Genomic DNA, 25379 nt, shown 5'->3' on the forward strand with positions numbered 1-25379 from the left:
GCTGGAGCTCAGCCAACTCGTGATTGGGGGGATTCCTGGCTGCGTCACCTCCTGGCCAGCCAATCGGTTGGCTCTGGGGGTGTGGCTTGCCTTATTTAAACCAGGACGCGGCCAGGGATCTCCCTCTTTCTTCGCCTGCCATCTGTTCCTGTTTTTCCCACCCTCCCGCCCTTTAAGGTTTTTGTTCCTTGACCTTGCTATGGACCTTGGCTGGTTGCCATTGCGGGGCCTGATAGGAATTTCCCCTCTTGGCAAATTGGCACCAGCCACTTGGTTTTCGCCTACCTCGTAGCAAATTGCCACAACTTTCTGGGTATTGGCGGTTAGGCATTGGTATTGTTCTTTAGATGGAAGAGGGGAGGTAGCGCCATCACCTGCCCCACATATTGAAGGGTAGTCTGATAAAGGATTCCGGGGGGTGTGGCCCTGTCCAAAGCCTAGGGAGGTGAGGGCCTAAGGCTCGCCCCCTAGCGATGACCCCGGGGGAGTTCCTAGTTGATGTGCATCAGCAGGACTCCCCCTACTAGTGGTTAACCCTTCCTGGACTTAAAGTGGACGGACTGAAGTCGGATATAGTTGGATAAGCCAATACCGCTCATCACCTATAACCAATAAAGTTTTGGCCTTATTTAGCCCATTAACCTTAATAATTGTGTCATGTGTAATTATTTCCACTGGGGGGGGGCAGGAACCCGTCACGCAACAGCCTTCCTCCCAAAGGCTGCTCTTTGAGGACTATATCTCCCAGCCTGCTCCCATTAAAAGGTTCCCTGGGGGAAAGACTAGGAAAGGCGGCCATGTTCTTTTTCGGGGGGTGTGTGGAGCGGTCAGGCAGCGTGTTTCCCGAAGTGACCATAGAAATTCTCTTCTTTCAGGTGAAGCCGCTGCTACAGGTCACCCGCCAAGAGGAAGAGATGCAGGCGAAAGATGAAGAGCTCAAGGCGGTGAAGGAAAGGCAGATCAAAGCCGAGAGCGAGTTGAAAGAACTGGAACAAAAGCACAGCCAGGTGAGCTTGCAGGGTGCCTTGACCTTTCCACCCAAAGCGCCCGGATCCTTCCTTGTCCGGTTAGGTGCTCATATAATCATAGTGTTGGAAAGGACCCTGAGGGTCGTCTAGTCCAGCCCCCTGCAATGCAGGAATCTCAGCCAAAGCATCCATGACAGATGGCCATCCAACCTCTGCTTAGAAACCTCCAAGAAAGGAGAATCCACCACCTCCTGAGGGAGTCCGTTCCCCCGTCAAACAGCTCCTACTGTCACAAAGTTCTTCCAGATGTTGAGTTGGAATCTCCTTCCTTGTAATGTGAAGCCATTGGTTCGGATCCTACCCTCCAGAGCAGGAGAAAACAAGCTTGCTCCCTCTTCCTTGTGACAGCCCTTTAGATGTTTGAAGATGGCTAACATACCTTCTCCCAGTCTCCTCTTATCCAGGCTAAACAAACCCGACTCCCTAGGCTGTCCATCATAAGGCTTGGTTTGCAGACCTTTGATTTTCTTGGCTGCCCTCCTCTGCTCCCATTCCAGCTTATCAATAGCCTTCTTAAATTGTGGTGCCCAGAACTGGTGTTGCTCCTTAGGACAGGCAAATGCAAGCAGAGGTTCGAATCAAGACGATGGATTGAACCCTGATTTCAGCCCAATGGTGTGTGATGGTTTCTGAGATCAAGGAGCCATTTTTGGCTTTTCCTGGATAGCCATTTTGAAGCAAGATAGTGCACTGAGGCTTTCAAAATTGAACCACTTATTTCCAAACTCTGCTGATTTTTTCCTCCCCTTCAAATTCCTGAGCAACGCTGGGTGCATGACGCCTAGTTTGGGATAAAAACGAGTTTACCTTCGGGTAAAGAAACTACTTTGCCTGAATTTTAACATTTGCTGTTGTCCTTTGCCAGCTGTCTGAAGAAAAAAACCAACTTCAGGAGCAGCTCCAGGCCGAGACGGAGCTCTACGCAGAAGCCGAAGAGATGCGTATCCGACTGGCCGCCAAGAAGCAGGAGCTGGAGGAGATTCTCCACGAGATGGAGGCCAGAATCGAGGAGGAGGAAGAACGCGGGCAGCAGCTGCAGGCCGAGAAGAAGAAGATGCAGCAGCAAATGCTGGTACCCGAGCTTTAAATTTATGATCATCATGATCATCACCATTTATATATTTATTTATATCACACCTTTCCCCCTTTCCATGGAGCTCAAGAGTGGTATGCATAGACCTCCCCTCCTCATTTAATCCCCCACAACAACCCTGTGAAGTAAGTTGACCCTCAAGGCAATCTGGTGAGATTCATGGCCAAGTGAAGGGATTTGTCCCATTAATCGGTTGCCGAGACTGAAGGTCCCCCCTCTCCCCACAGCTGCCTAAGTCCTCTCCTCTCCACGTCCATCTGTGCCCCCACCCAGCAATTGGAGACTGGGCCTGCTCATTGCCAACCTCCGTCCTTTTCATGCCTCTTCTGGTTCTGGGAGACATGTGGGGAGGGGTGAGTTTGTAGAGACCGAATTGAGCAGGGATTTGAACCCTGGTCTCTCCCAGGTCCTAGTCTGGCACTCTAACCATTACACCACCACTGGGTTCTCATGCTGGGAGATCAGAGGGAGACTTAAAAGCATTGCTGCAAAGAAATGGGCTTGGCTGGAGAACGGAGAGGAAGAGCGGGCTGCTGAGGGGCAGGGAAGGAAGAGATGTAGAAACGTAGAATCATAGAATTGTAGCGTTGGAGGGGAACACCAGAGTCACCTAGTCCAACCCCCTCTGACGCAGGAGTCTTTTTGCCCAGTGAAATATACTCAGAGTCGCAAAGTGATTTCATGCTCTTTATTCAGCTCATAGTGGTGAGGAGGAATGAATGTCCCCTCAAAGTATCTGCTTTGTATACATTATTTACACAATGGGCTGCACATGATTGGCTAATTCTGGAATTCTACTGTATGCCAATCAGGTTGTGGATTCACTTATATCTGGAGCATGATTGGGTGGTTCCTGCCAACCAATCATACTGCTGCATTGTTCTAGGACCAATCAGACTGCTGTATTCTGAATCCTATTGTTCTAGGACCAATCAGACTGCTGCAATTTGGATCCTATTGTTCTAGGACCAATCAGACTGCTGCAATTTGGATCCTATTGTTCTAGGACCAATCAGACTGCTGCAGTTTGGATCCTATTCAATTCAGTACATAACACCCAGCGTGGGGCTGAAACCCACCACCTTGAGATTAAGAGTCTCATGCTCTCTACCCACTGAGTGGGAGGGTGGCCTGGAGACAGTCCCTTCCGCATACGGTGAAGGCACACTTGCAAATTTATTTTCACACCAATGAGGACTAGAAGGTTGCTTTCCCCTCAACGCTGTGCCAAGTCCTTGATTGAACAACTACTTGCTGGGCTTGATTCTAATTCTGTTTGTATATTGTGTGTGTGCGCGCTGGATTTTATGGTAGTACTTTCAGGGCTGGATGACTCAATAGGCAGACTAAGCTCTAGTAAAGCAGGGACACACGCAAAAAATATATATAGAAAGATTTTGATATTTCATATAAAAACCCAACCCATGAAAGTAGTCATCTAGCGAATCTAGAAAGAAGCTACTTTTCATTTCAGCCTAATACACACACACACACACACACACACACACACACACACACAGTGAGTCCTTTAAAAGAAGTCCTGTGGATACAGAGTACACATGTTCCACAGGGCTTCTTTTAAAACACTCACCATTATAGATAGATAGATAGATAGATAGATAGATAGATAGATAGATATAGATATATAATAAATAAAATATTTTCAATACAAGGGTCTTAATCCAGCCCCAGTTGCCATACGGTTCACATGCTAGCCTAACAGGTGGTGCTTAAAATACAGTGGTACCTCAGGTTACAGACACTTCAGGTTACAGACGCTTCAGGTTACAGACTCCACTAACCCAGAAATAGTACCTCGGGTTAAGAACTTTGCTTGAGGATGAGAACAGAAATCGTGCGGCAGCAGCGGGAGGCCCCATTAGTTAAAGTGGTACCTCAGGTTAAGAACAGTTTCAAATTAAGAACGGACCTCCAGAATGAATTAAGTTCTTAACCTGAGATACCACTGTATCTGAAGAAGCAAATGAATGCATAAACTTCACATCCCCCCTTTTTTTACCTTCCACCTCCCATGAACCCCCAAACAGGAACTTGAGGATCAGCTGGAAGAAGAGGAAGCTGCCAGACAGAAGCTGCAGCTGGAGAAAGTAACTGCGGAGGCCAAGATCAAAAAGATGGAAGACGACATCTTGGTGATGGACGACCAGAACAACAAACTCACAAAGGTCCGTGCTGCTGAGCAAACCACGCCCTGCTCTTCGGAGCCAGTGCAGAGGTGGCGGTGAGGGAAAGACCTGCTGAAATCCTAAGAAACTGAGAGGGGCAGAGGGTGCCCTCTTGGTGGTTCTGCCAGCCAGAGAAACATGGGGGCTGGCAGACTGGGAGAGGGCGTTCTCTGTGCCAGCTCCCAAAATGTGGAACTCCCTCCCTGCAGAGGCTCGCCTAGCGCCTTCATTACAAAGAGTTGTATCCAGCCAAAAGGTTCTGCAAGTGCAAGCACTCTGGGCTGCCCAGCAGTACTTTCCCTCACTGTGCACCTCCTAAATTTGTAGAGGGTCCCCCCCAACCTTTGAGAGAAGATTTAGGGGGGGAGGAGAAGGCGGTGATGTTCTGTCGCACAGCCAGAAGTACAGATTCGTTGAAAACCACCCGTAGTTCCCGCCCTTTTGCTGAAGAAGCTCCTCTTTGGCCTTCGACGGTGAAGATTTGCGTGTCGTTTTTGCGAGATCACCTCTGCTGTCTGACACAGTGCTGTTTGGTTTGATTGAAATGGGGGTTTTCATATTGTGCGATATGCCTGGCTGCAACCCACCCTGGGATTTTGTGGTGAAGACGAGTGAGACAATATCTTAAATAAATAAATAATAGTATAATAATTTATTATTTGTACCCCACCCATCTGGCCGGGCCTCCCCAGCCACTCTGGGCGGCTTCCAACAAAATATTAAAATACCCTAATACATCAAACATTAAAAACTTCCCTGAACAGGGCTGCCTTCAGATGTCTTCTAAATGTCAGGTAGTTGTTTATCTCTTTGAGATCTGGTGGGAGGGCGTTCCACAGGGCGGGTGCCACTACCGAGAAGGCCCTCTGCCTGGTTCCCTGTAGCTTAGCTTTTCGCAGTGAGGGAACTGCCAAAAGGCCCTCGGTGCTGGATCTCAGCGTCTAGGTAGAACGATGGGGGTGGAGATGCTCCTTCAGGTATACTGGGCCGAGGCCTTTTAGGGCTTTAAAAGTCAACACCAACACTTTGAATTGTGCTCGGAAACGTACTGGGAGGTCTAATGGATGGATAGAGGCATCCATGTCTGGGTAAAGGTAAAGGGTAAAGGGACCCCTGACCATTAGGTCCAGTCGTGACCGACTGGGGGTTGCGGCGCTCATCTCGCTTTATTGGCCGAGGGAGCTGGCGTACAGCTTCCAGGTCATGTGGCCAGCATGACTAAGCCACTTCTGGCGAACCAGAGCAGCGCACGGAAACATCGTTTACCTTCCCGCTGGAGTGGTACCTATTTATCTACTTGCACTTTGACGTGCTTTTGAACTGCCAGGTTGGCAGGAGCTGGGAGCTCACCCCGTCACGGGGATTCGAACCGCCGACCTTCTGATTGGCAAGTCTTAGGCTCTGTGGTTTAACCCACAGTGCCACCCGCGTCCCCCATGTCTGGATAGACTTGCCTAAACAAAATGGTTTTAAGCAGGTGCTGAAAAGAGTACAGCAGAAGTGGCTGTCTGATGTTAATAGGCAGTGAATTCTCACAAATGCAGAATGAGTATTATGCGGCACATTTAGCAATGCCAGTTTTTTCCCTAAGTAAGTTCATGCAAACTAAATGCAATTTCTGATTGTTTTTGTGTGTGCCTCCCTCTCTTCTCCTCCATAGGAAAGGAAACTTCTCGAGGAGAGGATAAGCGACTTGACCACCAACCTTGCAGAAGAGGAAGAGAAAGCCAAGAACCTGACCAAGCTGAAGAACAAGCACGAGTCGATGATCTCGGAACTGGAAGTCCGCCTGAAGAAAGAAGAGAAGTGCCGGCAAGAACTGGAGAAGATGAAGAGGAAGCTGGAGGGCGACTCGAGTGACCTCCACGAGCAGATCGCAGATCTCCAAGCCCAGATTGCGGAGCTGAAGATGCAGCTCGCCAAAAAGGAAGAGGAGCTCCAGGCAGCCCTGGCCAGGTGGGAACAAGTCCTTGAGGTGCCCCAGCTGGTGGCTGGTAATTTAGGACTGTGGTTGCATGACAAAGGATTTTTTTAAAAAAATAATTGAATTTTATTAGTATTTTCCACGCAACAACAACAACACGAAAGATATATATATAAAATACACAATACACAAAAATCAACATTCGAAAACTAAAACAACAACAACAAATAATCCATATCTTCCAAGTTAATAATATAAACACTAAAACAACAACAAGAAGACATTGACTTCCTCCAATCCCACAGCACTTCCTTTATCTCTCATTGTGTCTTCCTGTTTTCTTTATCATCTCTAACCTAACATCTAGATATAAATCCTTCTTTCATATCCTTTCACTTCACAAGGTTATAACAGACTCAGCCAGATTTCTGCCCTTGAACCTTGACTTTTGACGTATTCATTTAGGCACTCCCATTCTTTTTTTACTTCACTTTTTGGTTTTTGTCTAATTATGTCTGTCAATTTGGCTAATTCTAAGTATTCTGAGAGCTTACATAGCTACTCTCCCCTAGTGGGTAACTGTTACAGATAGGTAGCTGTGTTGGTCTTCCATAGTCAAAATAAAAAAATTCCTTCCAGTAGCACCTTAAAGACCAACTAAGTTAGTTCTTGGTATGAGCTTTCGTGTGCATGCACACTTCTTCAGATACACTGAAACAGAAGTTGCCAGATCCTTCTATATAGTGAGAAGGTGGGGAGGTGTATTACTCAGAAGGGTGGTGGGAATGGGAGATTGGCAGATAGCTGAGATGAGCCTGTTGACGACTCTTAACGACTGCAATAGGTCTTACAGGAAAAGGCAAGGGGTGAGAAGGTGAAAAATGGCTTAGTCATGTATAATGAGATAAGAATCCAATGTCTCTGTTCAGACCAGGTCTCTCCATGGTTTTAAGTTTGGTAATGAGTTGCAATTCAGCAGCTTCTCTTTCCAGTCTATTTCTGAAATTCCTTTGTAGTAAAACAGCTACTTTGAGATCTTGTATAGAATGTCCTGGGAGATTGAAGTGTTCTCTTACTGGTTTCTCTGTTTTGTGATTCTTGATGTCAGATTTATGTCCGTTTATTCTTTGGCGTAAGGTTTGGCCTGTTTGTCCAATACAAACAGGCCAAACCTTAGTGGGTAACTGATTCCCTTTCCAGTACTTAGCCACCAGGATTCTTGCTGCAGACGTTGCGTATAAGAAAAAAATAGTTTTGTCTTTTGGAATATCATCATTTAAAATTCCTAAAAGGAATGCCTTTGGCCTTTTACTATAGGCTATTCTTAATATTTTCTTTATTTCTTCTTGGAACATGTTTGCATGACAAAGGATTTGCTGTTGCTGGTGGGACACACTATCCTCTGCTGAAACCACTGCATGATTCTGTTCCCCTCCTGGGAAAAACCAAAACGAGCCCCCAGGAGCGTGATTCACACTCCTGCAATAGCTCAGGGGCAGTGGTGTATCTCCTTTGTATCTAGAAAGTCCCGGGTTAGACCACTGGTGTCTGTAGTTAAGTCTGGGGTGGGAAATCTTTTATTCATCCCGAAGGCCACATTGTCAGGAGCAAGCGAGCAGTAAATCACACCGTGCAAGTTGGAGTTAACTCTTTACTTGGTTCTCAAACTTAATCCGTTCTGGAAGTCCGTTCCAAAACCAAAGCGTTCCAAAACCAAGGTGCACTTTCCCATAGAAAGTAATGCAAAATGGATTAATCCGTTCCAGACTTTTGAAAACATCCCCTAAAACAGGAATTTAACATGGATTTTACTCTCGAACGAGACCATGGATCCATAAAATGAAAGCAATAAAGAACGTACCGCAGTCACACATTCAATCAGTCAGTAGCTGAACTGGGTTCCGCACAGTCACAAAAACGAAACCAAAAGAGCCGCAAAAACAAAAATGCAAAATAAGTAACAAAAACAGACCTCAGCATAACACTTAAATCGGAAGCGTAACACTCAAAACGGAAGCATAACGCTGAAAACGGTGCACGTTCAGCTTCCGGAAAAAGTTAGCAAACAGTTCCGGGTTTGCAGTACTGTATTTGGGTTCCAAGTTGTTTGAGTACCAAGGTGTTTGAGAACCAAGGTACCGCTGTATTAGCAAAAACATGTTCTGTACAGGAGTGTTGGGCCTAATGAGCACAGCAACTCATCTCTGGTAGGTCTTGCCCCATTAATCAGTTGCTGAGACTGAAGGTTCCTGCCTCCCCACAGCTGCCTAAGTCCCTTCCTCTCCACGTCCCCCCCCCCCCGGCAATTGGAGACTGGGCCTGCACATTGCCAACCTTTTCTCTGCCCTTTTCATGCCTCTTCTGGTTCTGGGAGATATGTGGGGATGGGGGAGTTTGTAGTGACCGGATTGAGCAATCTGCGCCTTTAATGACAAACTATCTACCGCTAAGTAAGTTGGTTCCTTTAATTTTTTTTTGTTTTAAAAAAAGTCTTCTAAAAATCCCATCCTCCCAGGCTTGAAGATGAAACGGGCCAGAAAAACAACGCCCTGAAGAAAATCCGCGAGCTGGAAGCACACATCTCTGACCTCCAGGAGGACCTGGATTCTGAGCGCGCCGCAAGGAACAAAGCCGAGAAGCAGAAGCGGGACTTGGGTGAGGAGCTGGAGGCTCTCAAGACAGAGCTGGAAGACACCCTGGACAGCACTGCCACCCAGCAGGAGCTCAGGTGAGGACGGGAGAGGAGCAGAAAGTGGAGACCATCCCTGCGGTGGAAGCTGGTGCATGGCAGGGCAACTGGGGGGCTGCCCCGTCAAGTTCAGTCTGCTTTCTGCCAGCTAATAATAATCATAATAATCATAATAATATATTATTTATACCCCAGCCACTCTGGGCAGCTCCCATCAGAACATCAAACATTAAAAACTTCTCTAATCAGGGCTGCCTTCAGATGTCTTCTAGTTGTTTATTTCCTTGACGTCTGATGGGAGGGCACCACCACCGAGAAGGCCCTCTGCCTGGTTCCCTGGAATCTCACTTCTCACAGGAAGGGAACCACCAGAAGGCCCTTGGGGTTGCACCTCAGGACCTCTGGGCTGAACAATGGGAGTGGAGATGCTCCTTCAGGTATACTGGACCAAGGCCGTTTAGGGCTTTAAAGGTCGGCACCGACACTTTGAATTGTGCTCGGAAACGTACTGGGAGCCAATGTAGGTCTTTCAGGACCGGCTGTTATATGGTCTTGGTGGTCACTTCCAGTCACCAGTCTAGCTGCCGCATTCTCAATTAAATGCAGTTTCCGGGTCACCTTCAAAGGTAGCCCCATGTAGAGTGCATTGCAGTAGTCCAAGCGAGAGATAACTAGAACATGCACCATTCTGGCGAGACAGTCCATGGGCAGGTGGGGTCTCAGCCTGCGTACAAGATGGAGCTGGTAGACAGCTGCCCTGGACACAGAATTGACCTGCGCCTCCATGGACAGTTGTGAATCCAAAATGACTCACCATTCTAGGTGCAAAGTGAGGCCAGTGACGTGTGTAGCCAAAGGGAGGTTCCGAGGGCCACATAGAAAGGTCCTGAGGGCCGCGTATGGTTCTTCTTGCAATAGGGTGCAAGAAGATTTCAAATCCTCTTTAAATTTCCTGGAATGCATTTGTAACCCCCCCAGCCTGGAGGCGACGGCAGAGCCGGCTGTATCCCCAAATAATGTGGTTTGGGATGGCAAACAAAAATCACGTCTGTGCTGTTGTTTTCAGAGCAAAGCGGGAGCAGGAGGTGACCATCCTGAAGAGAGCCTTGGACGAGGAGACCCGCACCCACGAGGCTCAGGTCCAGGAGATGAGGCAGAAGCACACGCAGGCTGTGGAGGAGCTGACGGAGCAGCTGGAACAATTCAAACGGGTAACAAGCAAGCGAGCGAATATATAAACAAACTCAGGGCATTGCTTTGGGGATGGCTGTGCCCTTTCAGAGCCAGGATTTGCGAACTGCTCGGACTCCTGCAAGGAGACTAGAACTCGGGGCCACCCAGTGCAACGGAGCTCACACTCGCGCTGTGCATTTTAATGCACCCTTTTGTCCCAGAGTGGTTGAGCAATCAACCCTTCTTCCCATGGAACTCTGGGAATTGTAGTTCTGTGAGGGGTGTGGGCATGTGTCTCCTAACAACTCTCAGTGCCCGCTGCAATCTAAGCATTCTTTAAATGCAGAAGTGTCCTGAATGCTGCAGAATTCAGGACAGACAGAATGAATAGGCAGACATAATTCCAAAACGTTTCTGGTCACGGGTTTGATAACAACATAATGCTTTAGTTTACTTTACACTGCACGTTTTTGTCTCAGGTGTGAATGTTAAAGATATTGGATGTCAAAAAAACAAAAAAAAACTGCTGCCGATATATTATTCCATACCCTTTCTTCACCATATATTCCCCAGGAAGGTTTGAACAATTTAAAACACAATACAGTCGTACCTTGGTTCTTGAACAGTATCCATTTCAGAAGTCTGTTCGACTTCTGAAAACGTTCGAAAACCAAGGCGTGGCTTCCGATTGGCTGCAGGAGCTTCCTGCACTCAAGCAGAAGCTGCAGAAGTCGCGTCGGACGTTCGGCTTCCAGAAAACGTTCACAAACCGGAACACTCATTTCTGGGTTTGGAGTGTTCGGAAGCCAAAATGTCTGAGTCACAAGGCATTCCAGAACCAAGATACGACTGGATTTAAATACTCTAAAACAAACCCAGGTCACACGAATAGGACGGGTCCCCAAAACATTCATAGAATCATAGAATGGTAGCGTTTGAAGGGACCCCTGCAAGAATCCTGCCCATAGGATGGGCTTGAACCACCAACCTTCTGCTTTATAGCCAGACGCACTGACCCAGTGTGTCAGATTAAAGAAGTGTGATCGGACGGTGGTGAAATTGACGTATGCAAGAGATCTGTGGCTGTCACACTGCTGGAAGACTTGTCAACTCTGGGTCCTTTCTTGGGTACGTAAACACCGAACGTCCTCTGTGCTTTCAGGCCAAAGCCAACCTGGACAAGACCAAGCAGACTCTGGAGAAGGACAACGCCGACCTGAGCAGCGAGGTCCGGTCACTCAACCAGGCCAAGCAGGAGGTGGAGAACAAGAAGAAGAAGCTGGAAGTGCAGCTGCAGGAGCTGCAGTCCAAGTTTTCAGACGGGGAGCGCGTCCGGACAGAGCTGAACGAAAAAGTCCACAAGCTGCAGGTGACAATGCAGTGTCCCTTTTTCCATTTCTGTAGTTTTTTTAAAAATAAAAAAGGATGCAGGAGCCTAGCAAATAATAATAATAATAATAATAATAATTATTATTATATTTTTTGTGAGAAGAGTGCTGATCAGGCTAATCCAAACACTGCTTTGTTTTGCTCTTCATCTCCCTTCCAAGTAAGGGTGGCGCTGTGGGTTAAACCACAGAGCCTAGGACTTGCTGATCAGAAGGTTGGCGGTTCGAATCCCCGCGACGGGGTGAGCTCCTGTTGCTCGGTCCCTGCTCCTGCCAACCTAGCAGTTCGAAAGCACGTCAAAGTGCAAGTAGATAAATAGGTACCACTCTGGTGGGAAGGCAAGTGGCGTTTCCGTGCACTGCTCTGGTTTGCCAGAAGCGGCTTAGTCATGCTGGCCACATGACTTAGAAGCTATATGTGGTTCCCTCGGCCAGTAAAGCAAGTTGAGCGCCGCAACCCCAGAGGTGGTCACAACTGGACCTAATAGTCAGGGGTCCCTTTACCTTTACCTTTACCTCCCTTCTAGGTGGAGGTTGAGAACGTGACGGGGCTGCTGAACGAAGCAGAGGGCAAGACCATCAAGCTGACGAAGGACGTGGCGACTCTGGGGTCTCAGCTGCAGGACACTCAGGTAAGTACCACCGCAAGCCAAACTGAGGTTTTCAGAGAGGTTCTTGGGGAAGACTCACCAGCAAGGGCTTCTGCTTTCTTGCTGTCCCCAGGAGTTGCTCCAGGAGGAAACCCGCCAGAAGCTCAACTTGTCCACAAAGCTTCGCCAGATGGAGGAGGAGAAGAACAGCATCCAGGACCAGCTGGAGGAAGAGATGGAAGCGAAGCAGAACCTGGAGAGGCACATTTCAACGTTGACCGTGCAGGTTCTGACCATTACTATATAATAATAGTAATTTATTATTTATACCCCGCCCATCTGGCTGGCCATCTAGCCACTCTGGGCGGCTTCCAACAAAATATTAAAATACCGTAATACATCAAACATTAAAAGCTTCCCTAAACAGGACTGCCTTCAGATGTCTTCTAAAAGTCTGGTAGTTGTTGTTCTCTTTGACATCTGGTGGGAGGGCGTTCCACAGGGAGGGCGCCACTACTGAGAAGGCCCTCTGCCTGGTTCCCTGTAACTTGGCTTCTTGCAGTGAGGGAACCACTAGAAGGCCCTCGGCGCTGGACCTCAGTGTCCAGGCTGAATGATGGGAGCGGGCCGAGGCCGTTTAGGGCTTTAAAGCAACATTTTGAATTTTGCTCGGAAACGTACTGGGAGCCAATGTAGGTCTTTCAGGACCAGTGTTATGTGGTCTTGGTGGCTGCCCCCCGTCACCAGTCTAGCTGCCGCATTCTGTATTAGTTGTAGTTTCCAGGTCACCTTCAAAGGTAGCCCCACGTAGAGCATATTGCAGTAGTTACGCTGAATTTATCCACTTTGGATGTTAAAAACAAAACCAGAACCCCTTCCGGTTCTTGCCGTGCACACCCGCCGTGCGGCAGGCTGTTGTAAATTCCCATTTTCCAGGTTGAAAGATCACGGCTCACTGCGCAGAAAACCCAAGGCAAGGTTGGGCTCACATTCACGTCGCCCATTGCCAAACCCCTAGGTATGCCCCTGACGACGACAACCGGGATCCATGACTTTGATCATGCTCTCACCAATAATGGGAGCCCAGTGATCAGGGATGATGGGAACTGTAGTCCAACAACTTCTGGAGAGCCACAGCTTCCCCGTCTTTGTTAGAAACCCCAAACAAAGGGCCAGTAGGAGGGAGCTTGATGGGTACATGGGGCCCATCTCTACATTCCCACAATACTGTTGGATCAGCTGATTCCGCCCATTCACGGGGAAGGTGCTTGCACCTGCGTTGGTTGGGGCGCTGGATGTCACAAGGGCTTACCTTTCTCTGAACCCCAAACTGCAGCTCTCCGACTCCAAGCGGAAGCTCCAGGAGTACGTCAGCACCATCGAGGGCATGGAGGAAGGGAAGAAGAAGCTCCAGAAGGAAATCGAAGGCCTGACGCAGGAGTTCGAGGAGAAAGCAGCTTCGTACGACAAACTGGAAAAAACAAAGAACCGGCTTCAGCAGGAGCTGGACGACCTGGTGGTCGACTTGGACAACCAGCGCCAGCTGGTCTCCAACTTGGAGAAGAAGCAGAAGAAGTTTGACCAGGCAAGAGCCCATGTGCTGGTCCCGGGGGGGAGGGTGTACCGTGAGGCGTGGTCAAAGTCCAGTCCTGAGCCGAGGGTCTGGAGACTGTCCACCAAGGGGGAAGCGGGGTCCAAAGTAAGAAGCCGGGCGTGGTCAGGAACTCTGGAAGAACAGGTCTCTGGGTGCTGGCAGAAACAGGTTTCCAACCTGGGACTGGGCTGACTGGCCTTTATCTCCTCTGAGGCCAGGGGCGGTCCCGGCCCACAGGTGACCTGCCTCTCCTGGCCTTAAGGCGAGCACTCCTCCTGAGAGAACTTAGTTCCCTCCGCCTCTCTGCCCTGAGCCTCTGCAGCTCAGGAGAGGCTGGAGGGTTACTGGACCCAGGGAGAGACTCACCTTCCCCTGACAGGGCTGGGAGAGGCGCACCTGCAGGCAATGGGTCCTCGATCACCTCTGGAGCCAGAGTGGATACATTTGGTGTCTGCTCCTGAGGACTCGGCACAGGTGCAGGCCCTTCAGAGCCAAGCCCCTGCCCCGGCTCAGCCGGCCCTGGAGGCGGGGACTCCTGTGCAGGCTGGGACTCCTCACGTTCAGCTTCTGAATCAGATTCCCAGGCCATCACAGCCCAGCTCCCTGCATGCTCTCTTTCTGTGCTGTCCACTGTGCCCAGAGTGACCGAAACGTTAATAGGATTGGGTAGCCATTGATGTGCCCCCTATCCAGCAATAACGTTTCCCACGGCAAAATCCCTCCCATATTGTTCACTCACAAACAGGTCCTGTTTAGGAAAGGGACCCCTGCAATGTTAATTAAATGCTTCCTCCTTGCAGCTTTTGTTGCCTTTATTGCTTACTGAGGTTTTGCACAGCACTTAATATAGTCCTGTCTTAGCCAGCAGTGCCTGTTTCCAAGACAACAAACCCTTCCATGTTATTCGCTTAACATATAGGTCCTGTTTAGGAACTACCCCTGCAATGTTAATTAAATGCTTCCTCCTGGCAGCTTTCCTTTATTGCTTCTTGTCCAGTGCAGCTTGGGCTTTGATGATGATTTCCTTCTTTATTTTGCCCCTTAAGCAGTCAACTTCTCTGAGCTGTTTTGCTGTTGGAAAGCCCTCTTGCCCCTGAATCAAAATGATGGCCTCCTTGCTGAGACCCGAAGCTCACCAGCATCTTGTTCCTTGGCAGATGCTAGCAGAGGAGAAGAACATCTCTTCCAAATATGCCGAAGAAAGAGACCGTGCAGAGGCTGAAGCTCGGGAGAAGGAGACGAAGGCGCTCTCTCTCTCCCGGGCTCTGGAGGAGACCCTGGAAGCAAAGGAAGAACTTGAGCGAACCAACAAGCTGTTGAAAGCGGAGATGGAAGATCTCGTGAGCTCCAAAGATGATGTCGGCAAGAACGTAAGTTCCCTCAAAGGGTCTCCTGATCTGCCTGAAACAATTCACTTACCGTATTTTTCGCTCCATAAGACGCACCTGACCATAAGACGCACCTAGTTTTTAGAGGAGGAAAGGGGGAAAGCCCCGTTTTTTTGAGGATCAGCTCACAGTTGTGCAGCTTTTTTTGCAAAGGGGAAAAGCTCCTTTTTTTGAGCATCAGCTCAAAATTGTTGAGCTTATTTTGCAAAGGGGGAAAACCCTGTTTTTATGGGGTTCAACTCACAGTTCTGCAGCTTTTTTAGGAAAGGAAAGGGAACCGTTTCTACAGTTTCCAGACAGATAATCTAATCAGCCAGTCACATGTCGCTGGGGAAACAAACAGCCTCCGTCTGCAGAACATTCAACAATGGAGGCCTGGGCAAGGGGCCAGAAAGGGAGCCAGCGATCGACTGCACATTCACTCCATAAGACGCACAGACATTTCCCCTTACTTTTTAGGAGGAAAAAAGTGTGTCTTATGGAGCGAAAAATACAGTACATGCATCTTGTAAAAACACACGTGCATATATTTGCCAGTTGATTATCAGTTTGCAGTGGCTTTTCTTTCCAAGTGAGCCCAGTCATCACATTTCCAGGTTTTGCTTTTGCCTTATTTATTCATTCACCGCTGGTGAGTTTCCCCCCTCGATCCTCTCTCGTCACTCGGCCTGCCTTTTTGCCTCCTGCTCCGAACAGGTCCATGACCTGGAGAAATCCAAACGGGCCTTGGAGCAGCAGGTGGAAGAGATGAAGACCCAGCTGGAGGAGCTGGAGGACGAGCTCCAGGCAACGGAGGATGCAAAGCTGAGGCTGGAGGTGAACATGCAAGCGCTGAAAGGACAGTTCGAAAGAGACCTCCAAGCCAAGGATGAACAGAACGAAGAGAAGAGGAGGCAGCTGCAGAAGCAGGTATCAGCTTCCATTTCACCACCTATCTTCTCGTAGCCTCAGAGAGTAAGGAGACCTTTTCCCCACAGGGCCTGGGGTATTCTAGAATTTTGGACCACAGCTGGAGGGCACCAGCTTGAGGAAGGCCAGCGTAGAATCTACTGAAAAAGATGTACGAAGAACTCAGGCCACAACTTTCAATTTAAGGAATAATTCCTACTCAAGAGTTAAGATGAAAAACGTGTATATTCTGCTAAGGATAACAGTTTGAAGCTAGTAGTAAATTTAAATATAACATGTAAGTACGATGGTTTTAAAGTAATAGTAAGTTTGGATACAACGTTTAAGTACAGAAATAATGTAGTTTCAAATATGCAGTGATATGGTACAAAGGTACATGAAATACCAGTGCGCAACAATTGTTTTATACAAGTCTCAATGGCAGTCAAAAAGAGTCCATATATATAAAAAATCAGGATAAAGAATAAAGGATCAAATAGGGCCACTTAACTCTTGAGTAGGAATTATTCCTTAAATTGAAAGTTGTGGCCTGAGTTCTTGGTATATCTTTTTCAGCATAGAATCTAGGCGCTGGGTTGTCCAATACCTAAACATGCCTCCTCCCGCTTATGGCTGGAAGATATCTGAACATGAATGGCTTCTGATAGCTACTACCTACTGAGCAGAACTCAATATGGAAGTGTGTGTGGACAGGGGAGGACAACATAGTTTTGCAGCATGGACTCAACCAGCAAAACAAACAGGCGGATGCAGTTTTGCAGCTCCTAAGAACTGCTTTTTTTAAAAAAATGTTTCCATCCAAGCTCAGCATTATAAAAGCCGCTTAAATTAAGGTTACCAGACGTCCCCTTTTCCTGGGGACAGTCCCTGGATTTACAAATCAGTCCCCTGACAAAATCCTATCATTCCTATTGAAGTTGAAAAGTGTCACCGGATTCACTGAAAGAAATCTGGTAACCTTAGTTTAAATATTAAGATATTTGGGGCCTGTCTGTGCTCTTTTCCTCTTCTCTCCCCATCCTTGTTTCCTTTTGTGCCATCTCCTTTTTCAGATGTAGACCTGAGGGCAAGGACCATGTTATTTTCGCTTGATCTGTAAACTGCTTGTGAACTTTTCTGGCTAAAGAGCATGTTATAAATGATTTGAAAGAACAAACGAATGAATGAACTTAGCTGGACAGCAACTACAACCCAAAGGCCTTTGTGGGTTAAACAACAGAGCCTAGGACTTGCCGATCAGAAGGTTGGCGGTTCGAATCCCCGTGATGGGGTGAGCTCCCGTTGCTTGGTCCCTGCTCCTGCCCACCTAGCAGTTCGAAAGCATGTCAAAGTGCAAGTAGATAAATAGGTACCGCTCCGGCGGGAAGGTAAACGGCGTTTTCGTGCGCTGCTCTGGTTCGCCAGAAGTGGCTTAGTCAAGCTGGCCACATGACCCGGAAGCTGCACGCAGGCTCCCTCGGCCAATAAAACAAGAGGAGTGCCACAACCCCAGAGTCGGCCACGACTGGACCTAATGGTCAAGGGTCCCTTTACCTTTTTACTAATCGCTCGCAACCACCTCTCCATTGTACAGCTCTTAAATAGATAGATATTCCCGAAAAGTAGTTGAAGAACAGGACCCTGTCAAAGACTGCCCCGCTCTCTCTTCCCCTAGCGTGTTTACCGTTTGAGGAAGCACTATGAGTCTTCCACACATTTAGCCGCAAGTAACTGAGCAATGCCTTTCACAGAATTGTAGAACTGCAGAGTGGGAAGGGACCCCGAGGGTCATTTAGACCAACCCACTTTGCACGTCTAAACCTTTCCCAATTGCTTCCCTGCTGCTACTTAGCTCCACGAGATGGAAGTGGAACTGGAAGACGAGCGCAAGCAACGGGGCTTGGCTGCCGCCGCCAAGAAAAAACTGGAGGTGGACATCAAGGACATGGAGGGCCAGCTGGACTTCGCCAACAAGTCCCGGGACGAAGCCATCAAGCAGCTGCGGAAGCTCCAGGTCAGGGCAACCCACTTGCTTTCACCCAGGAGGGTTGGGCGTCTGCCAGGGGCCTAATAATAATCATAATAATAATTTATTATTTGTATCCCGCCCATCTGGCTGGGTTTCCCCAGCCACTCTGGGCGAATTCCAACAAAGATTAAAAATACACTAAAATGTCACACATTAAAAACTTCCCTGAACAGGGCTGCCTTCTGATGTCTTCTAAATGTCAGGTAGTTGTTTATTTCTTTGACATCTGATGGGAGGGTGTTCACAGGGCGGGTGCCACTACCAAGAAGGCCCTCTGCCTGGTTCCCTGTAGCTTTGCTTCTCGCAGTGAGGGAACTGCCAGAAGGCCCTCAGAGCTGGACCTTAGTGTCTGGGTAGAACGATGGGGGTGGAGACACTTGCCCAAAGGACAAGAAGAAGAAGAAGAGTTTGGATTTGATATCCCGCCTTTCACTCCCCTTCAGGAGTCTCAAAGCGGCTAACATTCTCCTTTCCCTTCCTCCCTCACAACAAACACTCTGTGAGGTGAGTGGGGCTGAGAGACTTCACAGAAGTGTGACTGGCCCAAGGTCACCCAGCAGCTGCATGTGGAGGAGCGGAGACACGAACCCGGTTTCCCAGATTACGTGACTACCGCTCTTAACCACTACACCAAGCTGGCTCCTAGATCCACCACAGTGAGGAGAGAGAGACTCTCTGAGGCAGGGGGGAGCTGGAGGGTGTCTTGCCCAAGGGCCCTCCAAACCTAGTGAGATGGGGGAGAAATTCAGTTCGGTTTGCCTTTTAAATCGAGCTTGTCTAATTCTTGCTTTCCGAAATGATGCATGGACAGAAACGCAGCCACCTTTTGAAATTCTCATTTCTCCAAATTTTTGCAATGCAGTTCTTCAACCAAGTAATGTGCGCCACAAATGCATGTGCCAGGATTAAGTGTGCATCAAAATGCACATATTAGTAGTAATAATGTATGGTCGTACCTTGGAAGTCGAACAGAATCCGTTCCGGCAGTCCGTTCGACTTCCAAAACGTTTGGAAACCAAAGCTCAGCTTCTGGTAGCAATCGGAAGCTGCGCCAGACGTTCAGCTTCCGAAAATCGTTCAAAAACCGGAACACTCACTTCTGGGTTTCAACCGTTCGGGAGCCGATTTGTTCAAGAGTCGAGGTGTTCAGGATCCGAGGTACGACTGTACTAAAAAAGTGTTATATTAGATCTCTTTGCGACAAATGTGCAGATCTGGAGGGGAAATAGCACACAAATGCATATTTTAAAAGAAATCGTATCCAAAATGCTGAATTTTCGTGAGGACTTTTTAAAATAAATTGCATAAAATAAATTGCAGAAATTGAGAGAACTGGATAGATTGGTGTGATCCCCACTCAACACCGCACATCCTTTTATAAACTATTATCATGCCCCCCCCCGCACCCTAATCACCTATTTCTTAAACTTCAGACTCTCTTCTTTGGTCCTTGAAACATCCCATCAGGTGGAGGGCGACGCGGAGAAAGATTTGAACCTGAATGCGGATGAGGCTTCATCCTAAACCAGTGTCTCTTCTCACTCAGGCTCAGATGAAGGACTTCCAGCGTGAACTGGATGATGCCCGGGCTGCCCGGGAAGAAGTCTTTGCAACAGCCCGAGAAAACGAGAAGAAAGCCAAAAATCTGGAGGCTGAGCTGATGCAGGTTCAAGAGGTAAACTGGAGAATCTGGGTCCTGGCTAGAACTCGAGGGATGGAGTGGCTCAGTGTCTGCCCAAGGGCTACAGTTAAGGGTTGTTGTAAACAAAAATTGCCCTTTTCCCTTATGGGGTATCCAAGAGCCCACATAGAGTCCTTATGTACCGTATTTTTCGCACCATAGGACGCACCGGACAATAGGGCGCACTTTGTTTTAGATGGGGGAGAACAAGAAAAAAAAAATTCTCCCTCTCTCTGCCCAGCGCCCCTTCAGTGAAGCGGCAGAAGGCGCTGCACAGAGAGGGGGAGAACTTTCCCCCTCTTGTTTTCCCGCTCTAAAACAAGGTGCCGTTTAAGGTGCGTTCAGGCGGCTACCTTGGAAGCCTGGAGAGCGAGAGGGGTCGGTGTGCACTGACCCCTCTCGCTCTCCAGGCTTCAGGTTCCTTTTGACCTGCTTTTTGGGGCGGGGGAAGCCCACCACCAGCCCCAAAGAGCAGGTCAGGGAGCAGCGGAAAGGCACAGCGGAGAGGCTCCTGCCATAGCCGCGGGTCACCTCTCCAGCCGGGAGAGGGTCGTGGGGCTATGGCGTCTTCGCTCCATAGGACGCACACACATTTCCCCTTCATTTTTGAAGGGGAAAAAGTGTGTCCTATAGAGCGAAAAATACGGTATGTTCCCTATCGGTAGGAGAAAATAACAGAGGCCAACCAGAGAATATTGAGAAGCAAAGCAGCTAGTAAGCCTGATCTTTATTGATCTGTTGCAACAGGGTGCTCCCCTCACCTGCAGGAAAGGAGGAGGAACCCAGAACAATGGCGCGCAAGGCCTTATAAAGACTTTTGAAATTACCATCCTGTAGATCAAGACCACCCCAAAAACATCATGCATACATCACAGAAGGGGTGTAACCTAAGACCACCCCCCAGATACATCATACCTACATCACAGAAAAGGTGGTCTAAAACAGAAATTCGAATGTTGTTTTTCGCCTGTCCTTGTTTATCTCCTCTCTGGCAGGTTACTTGATTGGATTGCCTGGGGAGCCTGGCCAGTCTTTTGTAATGATAAATACTTCATTCCTGGGCCAGGTCACAGGCTCACACCCTATTCATATCTTAAATGTGCCCTTAAGACGAGATTTGTGAGGAAAGAGACAATGGGGAGGTTTCCCACTTTGACCTTGCAGAGAAAACATTTGCTCAGTTTAGGAATCAAAATGGTTCCAGGTCGGTCTTCCTGTGCTGATCTATGTACGGGCTTGGTTGGTACACTTATGAACATTACCATATATCTAAGACCTCAAAATTCCTATCACAGGTATATTCTCGAAACATGGCGTGTATCTAATGTAGCTCTGTGTGGCGATCACACAGGGTCTCCGGACGTTTAACGGTCTATTGATCCCTGTGCCACCACTGCTCGCTTCCCCGCTGCCACCAACCAGTTACTCTCTGGTAAAACACTGAGTCCAGTCTGTTGTTAAAAGTGAACCAAAAAAACAAGTTTATTTTACAAACATTAACAAGTTTGTGGCTTCTCAGATAATATTCCTGTCAATAACTTTTTTTGATTATTATTCCTGTCAATATCTTAACTTTATTTTCTGTACTGGCTTATACCTTCCTAATACCTTTTGGCTGATTATCTCAACTGTTTGACTGGCTTCTCTTAACAAATTCTCTCACTCTCTCCCCCCGGACTAGCCCAACCCACAGACTTTTCTTATCTGTCTCTTCTAACTCCAGACTGTCTTCTCAACAACTCTAACTCTCCTAAAAAAACCTCTGTGCTTCAACCTTATACACAGTTAACTCTGCTCCCTGGGTTCCAATTGATTAGTCATTTTACAATGACTTTTCCTATGAACCCAGTATGATGTCACACACATAGGAGGGCAAACGCCACACTCTGCTAAGTTAAAGGCCCTTTAAACTTGCACTTGCGGAAGGTTGTTGCAGAAGGAAAAACACAAGTGCCTTACCGAAGGTTGTGCAACAGATTGCACAACGGGAACCAGCAGACTTCCACTAACACAACTGTTGCACTGGATTTCTTTCTTGCAAACGTTTAAGCACTGCCATCCACTAGCAGACGGGCCCTTGCGCTAGTGAGCAGAGAACATTTGATGCGGCCCAGGGAACTGTGTTTCATACGTTCAACCAGAGTTCACCACATGTAAAAAAAACACCCAAGTTATGAGGACAACCAATTGTTACATGTGACCTCTCCTGCTCTAAGGAACAGGGGGACACTTGTTCAGCCAGGGAATTGTGACCCGTACCACGATAAAAAGCCACTCCTGGTTTCTGTCCCCTGCCAAGTGTTCTAAACCACAGAGCCTAGGGCTTGCCGGTCAGAAGGTTGGTGGTCAAATCCCTGTGACGGGGTGAGCTCCTGTTGCTCGGCCCCTGTTCCTGCCAGCCTAGCAGTTTGAAAGCACGTTAAAGTGCAAGTAGATAAATAGGTACCACTCTGGCGGGAAGGTAAACGGCGTTTCCGTGTGCTGCTCTGGTTCGCCAGAAACGGCTTAGTCATGCTGGCCACATGACCCGGAAGCTGTACACCGGCTCCCTCGGCCAATAAAGCGAGATGAGCGCCGCAACCCCAGAGTCGTTCGCAACTGGACTTAACGGTCAGGGGTCCCTTTACCTTTAATCTAATATGGGTAGAACTTATTTTAGTTTTTGCTATTGCTAGTTGCTATTTGCAAGTTGGAAACTCTTGCCGATCTACTGCAAATCTCCCAGAGGTATATGAGTAGATCTAACTTCCGCCCAAGCCTTGGAACCTAGAGTAGCCATGTTTGCTTTGTCGAGTGAGGGGCTCAATTTTGCCTCCTTTGGCAGGATTTGGCAGCTGCGGAACGGGCACGGAAACAAGCCGAGCAGGAGAAGGACGATCTGGCTGAAGAGCTGGCAAGTTCTGCTTCTGGGAGGTAAGTTCCTGGCTGGGATTTGGAGGCTACTAGAACCATGTGCCCAATTCCACTCACTGCTGCTATTTTGTCCACACGAGAAGTATAAAAGTTGCTTTACACAGCACCCTCGCCAAATATGACAATGGTGATTATTATTATTATACCTTGCTTATTTGACTGGGTCTTTGGGGATGAAAAGTTGGTGTCAAAATTTCAAAGAAATGAAAATTAAATAGAGGACTTGGTGCATCTTTTGGCAGGCACGGGAGTTTCCCCTTCTCTCTGGGAGCTTCCGATAAGAATTAACGAGCTTCTGACAGGTTTATAGTCCTTTATTTACAACGATATACAGAGAGCAGCCTTGGGCCACCCTCCATCAGGATATCAGCTGTTCACTCTGAATCACCTCCCCTTCCACAGCAAGAAGTGCGCCAACGGCCAGCTTTCCCTCCCCTGTGCTTCTGTTGTTCCTTAACCCTTTCAGACCTCTAAGTTCGAGGGGAGGGAATTACCCACCACTCTTGAATGAAGTGTCTCCCAAATGCTCCCTCCCTCCTGGTTGCCTAGCTACTATCTGAAAGCTGTCCAACTCTTCCCCTGACTTTGCAGTCTGACTTTGAATTGGCTGCTGGGAACGTTGAAGGAAGAGGGGGGGCAAATTCTCCATTCTCTGTTAGAGACTGCTCTGTCTGTGTCTGCATTCCCCCATCTTCGGAGTCAGAGCAGTCTCTGGTGTCCGATTCTGACCAGCCCCTGACACCGTATGATTGTAGGACCAGCCTCCAGGATGAGAAGCGGCGCCTTGAAGCAAGGATCTCCCAGCTAGAGGAGGAGCTGGAAGAGGAGCAGAGCAACATGGAAGCTATGAGCGACCGCTTCCGCAAGGCTGTCCAGCAGGTATGTTGCAGACACCTAGATTTCTGCAAGAAGGATGGGAGTTGCAAGAAAAGTAAGCAAAAAATAATTTTGCTTGCTATTCACAGCTCCTTCAAACGAGAAATAGAACAGATTCCCCACTCAGCAACTTCCCAAACCAAAATGCAGCTAACCTTCAAAATCCATGCTTCTCTGCACATTTTGCAATGCATTTCTCCATCCAAAAGAATGCATACCAAAAGAATAAAGCACATAGGAGAGGAAAGCATGCACAAAAATTTGCAGATTGGTGAAAATAACGTACTAGAAAAATGTCTTTAATATATAATCTATAGTCAAAATAAAAAACCAACTAAGTTAGTTCTTGGTATGAGCTTTCGTGTGCATGCACACTTCTTCAGATACACTGAAACAGAATCCTTCTGGATCTGACAACTTCTGTTTCAGTGTATCTGAAGAAGTGTGCATGCACACGAAAGCTCATACCAAGAACTAACTTAGTTGGTCTTTAAGGTGCTACTGGAAGGAATTTTTTTATTTTGACTATGGCAGACCAACACGGCTACCTATCTGTAATATAATCTATAGACGTTTATTTCATATGTGAACCGCTTCCCATGAAGCCTCTCAAAAACGATTTCACGACTCAGTAAAAAACATACATATGAATATTGCAAACATATGCACAGTTAAAATGATTATGTAGTTAAAGCCTAGTTCAAATCCAATGCATGCATACCCTGTTTTATTGCGCTTTGCTTTATTGCACCCCACAGATATTGCTCCTTGTGGGGATGCGGGTTAACGGGCTATAGTATAGCACAAACATGCACTGGGAAACCAAAAGAATTATGCAACTCGGTTTGTCGCATTGTTCGCTTTATTGCAGCCGTCTGGAACCGAACCTGCAATGATCTCCCAGGGTATGCCTGTACATGCACCAACTGGGGTTAATGATATAAGGGAGGCCCCCTGAAGATTTGCAAGCATTTTGGTGTGTGCACTTATCCCAGTGCATGCAGTTTTGCTCACTTGCTTGCAAAAGCAGGTGTGTTTGCAGAAATTCGCACAAAGATTGCTAAGAAATTTCGTGTGGTCTCTTATGGAAATGGAGCAAAAGATTGGGAAAATGGGAAACCGAGTTCTCACCTGCACTAAAGCGGCATCATACCACTTTAAGCAGCCATGGTTTCCCCTCTAAGAATCCTGGGAGATGTAGTTTTTTTGAAGGGGGCTGAGAGTTGTTAAGAGGCCCCTATACTCCCCTCACAGTTACAGTTCTCAGACAATCCCTTTTCCCTGGGAAGTTTGGGAACTGTAGCTCTGGAAGCATCTCCTAAAGGTTCTCAGCACCTTTAACAAACTACAGTTCCCATGGATTTTTGATGGCTGCTTGAAGTGGTGTGATACTGCTTTAAATGTTTGGTGCAGATGGGGCCAGAGAGCAACTGAACAGGGCAGGCTTGGCCACCCCTAATCAGACCTGTTTTCCCCGCCCCACTTTGATTGATCTTTCCCATCTATCGGTTCCAGTCCGAGCAGCTGAACAACGAGCTGGCCTCCGAGCGCACCGCGGCGCAGAAGAACGAAAGCGCCCGGCAGCAGCTGGAGAGGCAGAACAAGGAGCTGAAATCCAAACTGCAGGAGATGGAGGGAGCCGTCAAATCCAAGTTCAAGGCCACGATCACAGCCCTGGAAGCCAAGATTGGGCAGCTGGAAGAACAGCTGGAACAGGAATCCAGGTACTGGCAGTTGTGGGATTCTGCATCCCAAATCCTGTCCCAGAGCACATGCTCAAAAATAATAGGCTAGAGTAATAAAAAGAAATTGTTATTTAGGGGATTTGAATTTAATTCTAAATTATATACTGGAAACGTGGGAGATTACAAGGGGTCAAAAAAATGGATGTAAAACTTGTCTTGATGAATTGGAAGAGCCGCAAAAAGATCCCATTGAG

The 25379-nt window shown here is 47.9% G+C and overlaps 1 protein-coding gene across 1 annotated transcript in view; it reads left to right on the forward strand.

Moving 5' to 3' along the window:
• The window catches only part of MYH11 (myosin heavy chain 11), a 93547-nt gene that overhangs the window by 59555 nt on the left and 8613 nt on the right, over window positions 1-25379 (forward strand). The window contains exons 22-38 of the mRNA XM_082199977.1: window positions 876-1007; window positions 1894-2100; window positions 4170-4307; window positions 5968-6263; window positions 8747-8959; window positions 9987-10131; window positions 11256-11462; window positions 12009-12113; window positions 12205-12357; window positions 13408-13656; window positions 14823-15035; window positions 15750-15962; window positions 17794-17955; window positions 19517-19645; window positions 22476-22564; window positions 23320-23443; window positions 24956-25164. Of these exons, the coding sequence (XP_082056103.1) occupies window positions 876-1007; window positions 1894-2100; window positions 4170-4307; window positions 5968-6263; window positions 8747-8959; window positions 9987-10131; window positions 11256-11462; window positions 12009-12113; window positions 12205-12357; window positions 13408-13656; window positions 14823-15035; window positions 15750-15962; window positions 17794-17955; window positions 19517-19645; window positions 22476-22564; window positions 23320-23443; window positions 24956-25164 (2984 nt within the window). The remainder of the gene's footprint in view (window positions 1-875; window positions 1008-1893; window positions 2101-4169; window positions 4308-5967; window positions 6264-8746; window positions 8960-9986; window positions 10132-11255; window positions 11463-12008; window positions 12114-12204; window positions 12358-13407; window positions 13657-14822; window positions 15036-15749; window positions 15963-17793; window positions 17956-19516; window positions 19646-22475; window positions 22565-23319; window positions 23444-24955; window positions 25165-25379) is intronic.

This window comes from Podarcis vaucheri (genome assembly GCF_965113315.1).
Source record: "Podarcis vaucheri genome assembly, chromosome: 14".
Lineage (NCBI taxonomy): Eukaryota > Metazoa > Chordata > Lepidosauria > Squamata > Lacertidae > Podarcis > Podarcis vaucheri.